The following is a 9057-nucleotide window of genomic DNA, read 5'->3' as shown; positions in this document are numbered from 1 at the left end:
GCCTCAGTGGACTCATCTGTAAAGTGGGTTTATTGCTCTTGGTCTGCTGGCTTCTTGGGAATATGGTGAGAACAGAGGGAGGCAATGGTCATGTGTGTATAGCAGCAGTAACAATGTTCTCATGTCTGTGTAGCACATGAGGGTTTTAATCCACTATCTCATCAGAGCGAATGCCTCAGTGATCCCAGTCCAGCTCTAGACTTGGCCCCTTGTGGACCTCAGTGTCTGTTTGTTAAATAACAAGTGTGTAAATGAATATATGATGTACAAATAAGTTAAGTGCCTGGGTGATTAAATGAAGAGATGACTGCATAAAGCAGCAAACGGATTGATAAATCACAATGACTAACATTTTGGAGCACATGCTATGTGCCAGACCCTATTGTTAAGGCTTCTCTTAATCCTTGCAATGATCCCATGAGATAAGTACTATTATAAACCTCATTTTGCAGATGGAGAAACCGAAGGTCAGAGACGTTAAGTGACTTAGCCAAAGCTACAGATCTCCTGGGTGGCGGTGTGGAGATCCCAGCCCTGGTAGTCTGACTCCAGAGCCCAGAGCATTAACCCCTACACAAGTCCTGCCACTTGGATGAATAAGCAGAGGCAGGAGCTCTCACGCTCTTAGCTGTGGGCAAGGCAGGCTGCTTTCTGACCCAGAGGCACAAGCTCTCAGGGTGAGGGGGCATGCAAGGTCTGGGCGAGGGGCAGTGTCTCCCCCCGGGGTAGAGTGTGACAGCATGGCCTCACGTCCCCTCTCCCGCTGCCCTGTCCTCAGGCACATGCCGCCATGCAGCACTACGGGGTGAACGGCTACTCGCTGCACGCCATGAACTCACTCAGCGCCATGTACAACCTGCACCAGCAGGCGGCCCAGCAGGCCCAGCACGCGCCTGACTACCGGCCATCGGTGCACGCGCTGACGCTGGCCGAGCGCCTGGCTGGTAAGGGCCGCTTGTGGGGATGGGACCTTGGGGACAGGATTACCGGGGCCAGGGGTGGAGGAGAGGTCTGTGGGAAGAGGCTCTGGAAGGTGAAGATAGGAGGGATCCCTGGGAACATTTACTCTGGGAGACTCAGGAAGACCCAGGTCACTCAGCATCACAGAGCTGTCGATTTAAAATTTGCATATGAGTGAGCACCCTTGTTTGCCAGCACTGTGCTGGGCCCTGGAGCTGCCCTATGCCTTCCAATTCCCTTAACAACCCTGTGAGGGAGGGATTCATTAGCCTATGTCACAGATGGAGAGACTGAGGTAGGTGGTAAGGGACTAGCCCAGAGCATTGCAGCTAGGAAGTGGCTGGCATGCCCGGGGAGTCAGATCAGTGTAACGGCTCCCATGTTTTGAACACCGACTGTGTGCCAGGCACTGTGTGAGGCTCTCTCTCTGTACATTAAACCATTCAACCTCAGTAAAGGGAGGTTATTATCTCTATTTTATGGGCAAGGAAAGTGAGGCTCAGAGGCTAAATCTAGGCAGGGGTAGGAGATTAGAATGTGACATTATGGCTGCAAATATGAGCTTTGAAATCACAGACTAGTAATTACTGTATGGTCTACCCAATCACTTCTCTGAGCCTCAGTTTCCCCCTTTATAAACAGGGAACATCCCCCCCCTTTATAAGCAGGGCTCATCCCACAGGATGGTTGGAAAGTTACTTGTGATAAACGTATGCAAATTATTTAGCAGGGGCTGGTAAGTGCTCAGAGGTAATTATTACCCCAGTCCTAAGGCAAGTGCCCATGAGGGAGCTGTGACTTTGTTCCCCCCACTCCTGGTTCGTCTGATTGTTGCCTGGCCCTGACAGCCTCTCAGTGGGCATGGGAAGGATCTGATGGCAGAGGTAGGGAACGTGATTTCTTGGGAGGGGATGCTACCCATCCTATCCTGTCCCAAGCAAACCTCAAGCAGCTGGTGAACTGCTCTGGCCCTGTACCAGGTGGTCCTTAGAGGGCTTTAGGGCACTCTCAGGGAGACCAGTTGCCCATAGGCCCATGAGAGGGCACGGCAGGTAGAATGTGGCCAGGGTCAAATAGTGGGGTGGATCAGAGCAGCATGCTCAGCTGGGGTAGTCAGGGAGGGCTTTCTGGAGCAGGAGCCAAGCCTTAAAAGGGCCAGGAGGGGGGACTAGTGTGAGTGAAAGAAATGGGATGGGATATGAGGAACCTGCTTGGGTAGAGGTTCTGGCCTAGAAGGGAGGGTAGGGCAACCCTTCCTACTCCTTTAGACTTGGCTGGCCTCTGGGAAGGGCTCAGTGGATGAACGTGAGCCCTCGGTGGGTAGGGGGTATAGCTCAATGGTAGAGTGTGTGCTTAGCATGTGAGTGTTATCCTGCCCAGGCTGTGGCTGCTTCTCTGGTTTGGAGTGAATTCCCTGTGCCCAACCAGGTGGTGACATTAGCTCCTGCCCATGTTCCAGGGCCCAGAGAGGAGGAGTCAGGGACAGAGGTTCTCCTCTGCTGGTGGGGACAGAGGAAGTGGAGTATTCAGCACTCCCACCAATTCTCTGATCTCAAGGCGGGACATGAGCTTCAGGTTGGCCTTTGTACAGAGGCCTCGCCTTCCAGTAGGAGATTATTGCTGATGGTACAGACAGTCTGGCTTCCCAAGCTGTGACTACCCCCAACTCCCCGTCCCACCGTCCCTGGAGCCTGCAGTAGGATCTTCAGCTTTTGCTTCCCCACACAGGGTTCTGCTAAGAGTGGTCCCTACCTGGGATTAGTGCTGGTTTGTGAGGGGTTCAGGGCTCCCTCTTTATACTGAAGAAGGAGCAGCCCAAAGTCAGAGGCTTCCTGGATCCCCAGTTGCCTCCTTCCTCATTTAGAGTGTTGCGATGATTCCCCAGTCCCTGGAGTGCAGGGGAAGGTCTCCACAGCCCTGTGCAGAGGCTGACACAGCTCAGGTTCCCTCAGCATAGATAGTCCAGGATCCACCTGTGGGTGATGGGAGGCAGGGAGAGAGAGGTTTACTGTCCATCTTCCAGGCACTAGTCAAGCAGAAGAGCTGGAGGCTAGACAGCAACCGTAGGCAGACATCTATGCTGGGTGGTTCATATTCCCAGCATGTGGGCAGGACTGTGGAATCTATGGTCCGCCAGCCTTGTCTCCCCTCCAAGCCTGTGGTGATTAGTACTTACTCTTTTTGTCCATCTCTCCTTGAGGAAGCAGCCAGAAGGGTTAAGACTGCATGCAGCAAGCCTTTCTTGTGTCCTGAGGGCCCTGCCAGAACCAGGCTTTCTGATGAGGGGATGTAAGAGCAGGAGCCTCAGGTCTTGCCATGAGAGACTCAAAGGCCAACTGGGATGATGAGATTTCTACCCAGAGGACAGAGAATCAAGTACCAGTGAATTCTGTGTACTCAGCCAGACCTACCCCAACTAGACCTTGCAGATAAGTCCCAGGTTCACAGCCTGGCTTCTCATGGTCAGGGGCCAGTATTCTGTTGGTATCCAGAATCTAAGAGTCATAGGAAATTAGAACCTTTGTGACATGGACATCCAAATTATTAGCATCATGTACTCCCAGAATATTATACCTATAGTATCCTGGGACTTTAAGGATTTTAGGGAAATGTTCACTCATCTATCTACCCAACCCAAACCAAATAAGGAAGATCTCCCTCAATCACATTCCTGATAGCCATTCACAGAGATGAGTTTGGCCTCTGTGGTCCTGATAGTGAACCATGGGGTGGAGCGATCTTGAAGATCCAAACACATGAAGAGGAGATGGGTGATTTCCAAGGGGAAAGGACCAGGGCCCAGCTCTGGCAGGACCACAGTGAGTCAGAGCAGGGTAAGATTCAAAACCTATTTCCCATAATTAAATGGGCCCCCTCTCCTTGCCCTCCAACGGCTGTACATTTCAAGACATCATCTTGGAGGCCCGCTATGGCTCCCAGCACCGCAAACAGCGTCGCAGCCGCACGGCGTTCACAGCTCAGCAGCTTGAGGCCCTGGAAAAGACCTTCCAGAAGACTCACTACCCAGATGTGGTGATGCGTGAGAGGCTGGCCATGTGCACCAACCTGCCTGAGGCCCGGGTGCAGGTAGGGCCAGTTCGTCTAACTAGACCTTGCAGACAAGCACTTGCCCATTAATCTAGCTTCTCACTGTCTGGGAGCCAGCATTTCAGACCTCGGTGCCGAAATGCATCTGGCATCTCCAAGAATGCCTTCTGTGATGGGAGGGAGTTTTGGAAGGGATTGAGGGTGTGGGTTTCCTACAGGGCAAGGAGCAATGTTATCCACCCCCGTCCCAACACACGTACATAGCACCCTACTCCACAACTCCACTTCTTCCCCTGCCACTCCTGTTGCTTCTCTCCCTGCCCCCAGGTGTGGTTCAAGAACCGCAGAGCCAAGTTCCGGAAGAAGCAGCGCAGCCTGCAGAAAGAGCAGCTCCAGAAGCAAAAGGAGGCTGAGGGCTCCCACGGGGAAGGCAAGACCGAGGCCCCAACCACAGACACCCAGCTGGAGACTGACCAGCCCCCCAGCCTGCCCAGTGGCGATCCCCCTGCTGAGCTCCACCTGAGCCTCTCTGAGCAATCGGCCAGTGAGTCAGCCCCTGAAGACCAGCCTGACCGGGAGGAAGACCCTCGGTCAGGGACTGAGGATCCCAAAACTGAGAAGAGCCCTGGGGCTGAGAGCAAGGGGCTGGGCTGCAAGAGGGGCAGCCCCAAGGCAGGTGAGGCTCGGCAGGGGCTGTGGGTGGGCTGGGTCCCAGCCCAGGTGAACAACCAGGTCTAGCCGCACAGGGGCTTGGGTAGGCGAGGTGGGTCAGACCAGGGGTAGGGTCAGCCTTTGGCACATGACACCCAGCCTGACCCATAGAAAGGATTTGGCCACAGCAGGCCTGTGCCAGGTGGTCAAGGGAGTTCTGGGGGAGGGGCTGTGTCCCAGGGAGGGGTACTTGGGAAGCTCAGGGCAAAAGCTGTTTATCAACCATTACAGAAATATTCCAGTATTTTAACCATCAGTACAGATGTACCAGTGCATACTGGGTGAGTATCACATGGGTACTCGAGAGTCCCACATGCAGCAGAGAGCTGTGATTTTGAAGGAACAGAAATCTAGCAAGAGGCATAGCTCAGACATAAACCCTGGGCCCAGGCAGGGAGGGGGTGGAGTTGTGAGCTAAGAGCTGGAGGGGGGTGGGAGCCACAGACAGGATTGGGGGAAGGGGAGCTGACCACCCTTGAAAAGAAAAGGAGTCTCTCAAAGAAGTCAGACATGAGGGCCTTGGTAGGGTCCCTGGTGCTCCCCTAGAAAGCTTGAGTCCCTCCCTCCCAGGATTCAGGGGGATGCTTCAGGGAATGCCCTGGCTGAGCTGGGTGGATATGGTTTCAACCAAAGCCTGTCTTGTCTGCAGCACCAAGGGGGTGGTAAGGCCAAGGGAGCCCCTCCCAGCAGACCACTGCCCTTGTCCTGAGTCTTCGGTTCTTGGTCCTCTGCTTGCAGATTCCCCGGGCAGCCTGGCCTTGGCTCCTGCAGCGCCTGGGGGTGGCCTCCTGGGCCCTTCCCACTCCTACTCCTCATCCCCGCTGAGCCTCTTCCGTCTGCAGGAGCAATTCCGCCAGCACATGGCCGCCACCAACAACCTGGTGCACTACTCATCCTTCGAAGTGGGGGGCCCGGCCCCCGCTGCTGCCGCCGCGGCTGCGGCCGCTGTGCCCTACCTGGGTGTCAACATGGCCCCCCTGGGCTCGCTGCACTGCCAGTCCTACTATCAGTCCCTGTCAGCGGCTGCCGCTGCCCATCAGGGCGTATGGGGGTCCCCACTGCTGCCCGCGCCCCCTGGAGGCCTGGCACCGGCCTCGGCTGCCCTGAACAGTAAAACCACAAGCATCGAGAACCTGCGGCTTCGGGCCAAGCAGCACGCGGCCTCCCTGGGACTTGATACGCTGCCCAACTGACTGCTGGCCTCCCCCTCAGCCAGGGCTCTTGGGTGCCCCCAGCCCAGCCCCAGGATTATCCCAATACAGCTCTCAAGGAGTTCACTTGGAGTCCTGCTTCCTGTCCCCGTCCCCCAGAGCTCCAGCCCTAGGTGAAGCCCACTGCATGGCCCTGCTTGGACCCCACGGAGGCTGAATGGGGAGGAGGTGAGAGGCTGCTGCCCCCAGCTTTCCACGGGGGAGTGAGAGGCTGGTAGTAGGACTGGCTAGATCGCTGGCTAGATCCCAACTTCACTGTCGCCTCCTCCCTTCCTTCCGTCCCTCCCTCCCCTTCTGCCCCGAGTAAGTTGGTGTGTGGAATGTGAGATATAAATATAAATATATAAAGCTATATTTTCAGGCATCTGCCTGCCCCAGGCCCCCTGCCCCCCTCCGATCTTTTCTCCACTGCCGCGCCCCCCCCACCCCCCGCCTCCCCTCAGCGTCTCACTCTGGCCTTCCCATCTCTCCCTCTCCCTCTCCCCTTTCCTTCTTCCCTGAGCTCCCTCTCCCTGCCTCTGTCCAGTTTCTGCCCCACCATCTCTCTCTGGATCACCCCTCCACATCTCTTCTCCCTGCCCCTGCTCTTTTTCTTTTTTGCTGGCTGAGTTGGTGTTGTCAATTCCCAAGCTATGTTTGCTTTAGCTTTAGTTTTAGTAATTTTCTTCTTCCTGTTCCTCCCCTTTTGCTTCTTCCTTGCCTGCCTATCTCCTCCCCGCCAGCACCCTCCTGAGGCCCTGTTCCTGTCCATCCCCAATAGAGGTGATAAGACCCTCACTAAAGATCCCGTAGCTACTGGAGCTGCAGGCAGGAGGGGGCCCTAGCTCCCACACCTCGCCCCACACCCCACCCCCGGGCCTGGAGTCTGGAAGGGCATGTTCTCTTCTTTCTCTTTTCTAGCTTTGAGGCCCCTGTTCCCCAGATTGAGGAGGGAGCAGAGGCAGGAGTCAGACAGGGGCGGGCAATAGAATGGCAGCATCCAGTCCTGACCACAGGGCTGAGGCCTGCTGCCAGGGTCCATCCAGGCCTGACCACAGGGCTCTAGACCTCTCTTTGGTGAGACTTCCCTGGTTGGAGGGAGGCAGCAGAGAAGGGGGGCCCTCAGAGATGTGTCTTCAGAGGAATGCGGTCCTGCGCCCCAGGCCTGTCCAGGGCAGGGGTGCAGCTGACATAGGAGGGAAGGTCGGACTCAAGCTCCTGATCACAGTAAAGGCAAATCATGTGGCAGTGAGGAGTCTCAGGCTTCTGTTGGCGTCCTGTCCCAGAGCCACTGTCGAAGTTAGGGCTTCTGTCCAGCTAGTCAGTGGTGTGGAAAGGTGTGTTCCCATTTATGGTCAGGAACCCAGCTCAGCAAACTCCCTTTCAAAGCGGTGTGACCTTGCATTCAGCCCATAGCTTCTCTGGGCCTGTGTCCCCACCTGGATTAGATGGCCTGTAATGTCCTGTCCAGCTCTAACATTCCTCACGGCTGTGCTCACAACCCTGCGGGGCAGAAGTTTTCAGTTAAACTAACAACAACCGCAGAAAGGCTCTCGAAGCACAGTGTATGAATCAGAAGACTGTTGCCTGGCTGTGGAGCAATGGGTGTTGCACTCACAAGCCTCTCTATGGGTAAAGCCACAGTCTCTGGGTCTCAGTTTCCTTAGTAAATATGATGGGTCCTTTTGAGTTGAGACAATCTGGATTTGATCCTGCTTTTCTTGAGTTTCAGTCCAGCCTCTGTGGTCACCCCATCTCCAAGCCTTCACATGATCTCAGGAGCTCAGGGCAAGGGGAGGGAAATGGCTTGCACAGATCTGGGTCATGACCCTCAACCCTTTGTGGCTCACCACTGAAGCTGCCACCTCCTGCTTAGAGAAGCGGCGTCTAAAAACTGGAATAAAGATTCCTAAGGCTTGTCTCCTCTCTCAGTGGAGAGGATGGTCTATCGATGCCTCAATAGGACTGATTTTCAGAGTAGTCCATGTCCATGATCCCTGGGGAGCCCAATTGTCCTGGGGCAGTTGGAGAAGTCTTTGGATGGGAAAAAAGTGAAGAGGACGGTAGCTTGGGCCAGGAAAGCTGTTTGAACAAAGCAATGGGGTGAGACTAAATGGATAAAAGGGTGGCTAGCTTCATAAGAGGTGGGGCTGAGGGTCTTGAATCCAGGCTAAAGACCTCATCTCAGTGTAGCAAGGACCAAGACAGCAGGTGAGGACTTCTGGAAGGGGGATCAGTTGAGCCAGGATTGGGTATATGGGATTTGGAAGGTGAATCCAGTAGCCACAGGAGATGAGAGGAGAGACTTGGGCAGGGGTACAGGAGGGTGGCAGAGCCTCTAGGGATTTCTGGTTTATCCTCTGGGATCAGCTCCAGGAAGTTTTGTTTCTGAAACGAAAACGATCTCATCTAGCCCAGGTCTGAGGATGGAAGCTTTTTGCCTGTCCCTGGAGGCAGATGACTGTCACTGGGTCTTGGCATCCAAAAGCTCTAGACATCACCACCTCCTCCAGGAAGCCTCCCCTGACTTTCCAAGGAATAGGTCCACCCTGGAGTCACATTCTGTCATGGCAGAGCCAGGCCCACCTCAGGCTTAGACCGGCTTTGACAATATTTCCTTATTCAATTGACCGAATTCCATCAGCCTAGAGAAGGCAAGGAGAGTGTATGTGGTCCCCTTCCCTGGACTGGTCTCAACCTAGTTGAGGAGACCAGCCTCAGTGACTGAACACAGTTAGAAAATAAGAGGGGATCATACTTGTAAGCTGTACCCTGCATCTCCTATGAGTGTGGGGTATGCCCAACGCACCTGAGACCGAGGCGGAAGCCTCTCCGAGGTTGGCCTGGTCACCTCGCGGCTGAGAGCCCGAGGCTCTGCCTGTCATTTCCAGGAAGGCCTCATCCCTCTCCTCTCCCTCCTGTTTGCGATCTCCATTTCCCTGCTTCCTCACCTCCCCAGAGCGTAGTCCAGGGGCCTGGACCCCCATCCCTACTCCGCGGCAGCGGGCTGTACAGACTGCTTTCCAAACCAGCTGTTTTGTGACCTTTTGTGCTTAGAGGTCATGCCAGCCTGTGGCAAAACCACTGTGTACTGTATTTATTTATTCTGTTAGTTGAAAAAACAAGACTCAAATGCCCCCTCTCCTGC

At 54.9% G+C, this 9057-nt stretch overlaps 1 protein-coding gene across 2 annotated transcripts; it reads left to right on the top strand.

Moving 5' to 3' along the window:
- The first annotated feature begins 781 nt into the window (after nucleotides 1-781).
- Nucleotides 782-5912, top strand: DMBX1 (diencephalon/mesencephalon homeobox 1). 2 transcript variants are annotated; one of them, XM_031465053.2, is made up of 4 exons: nucleotides 782-944; nucleotides 3869-4047; nucleotides 4336-4684; nucleotides 5458-5912. In XM_031465053.2, exons 1-4 carry the CDS (start codon nucleotides 791-793, stop codon nucleotides 5910-5912), a joined length of 1137 nt encoding a protein of 378 aa, XP_031320913.1. In that variant the 5' UTR covers nucleotides 782-790. The 2 variants fall into 2 exon arrangements, with proteins under 2 accessions (XP_031320913.1, XP_064349410.1); XM_064493340.1 differs by having other exon boundaries at nucleotides 784-942; nucleotides 3852-4047.
- The last annotated feature ends 3145 nt before the right edge of the window (nucleotides 5913-9057 follow it).

This window comes from Camelus dromedarius, chromosome 14 (assembly GCF_036321535.1).
Source record: "Camelus dromedarius isolate mCamDro1 chromosome 14, mCamDro1.pat, whole genome shotgun sequence".
Classification (NCBI taxonomy): domain Eukaryota; kingdom Metazoa; phylum Chordata; class Mammalia; order Artiodactyla; family Camelidae; genus Camelus; species Camelus dromedarius.
The sequence above is the reverse complement of the archived record's forward strand: the minus strand, read 5'-3'. Positions and strand labels throughout refer to the sequence as shown.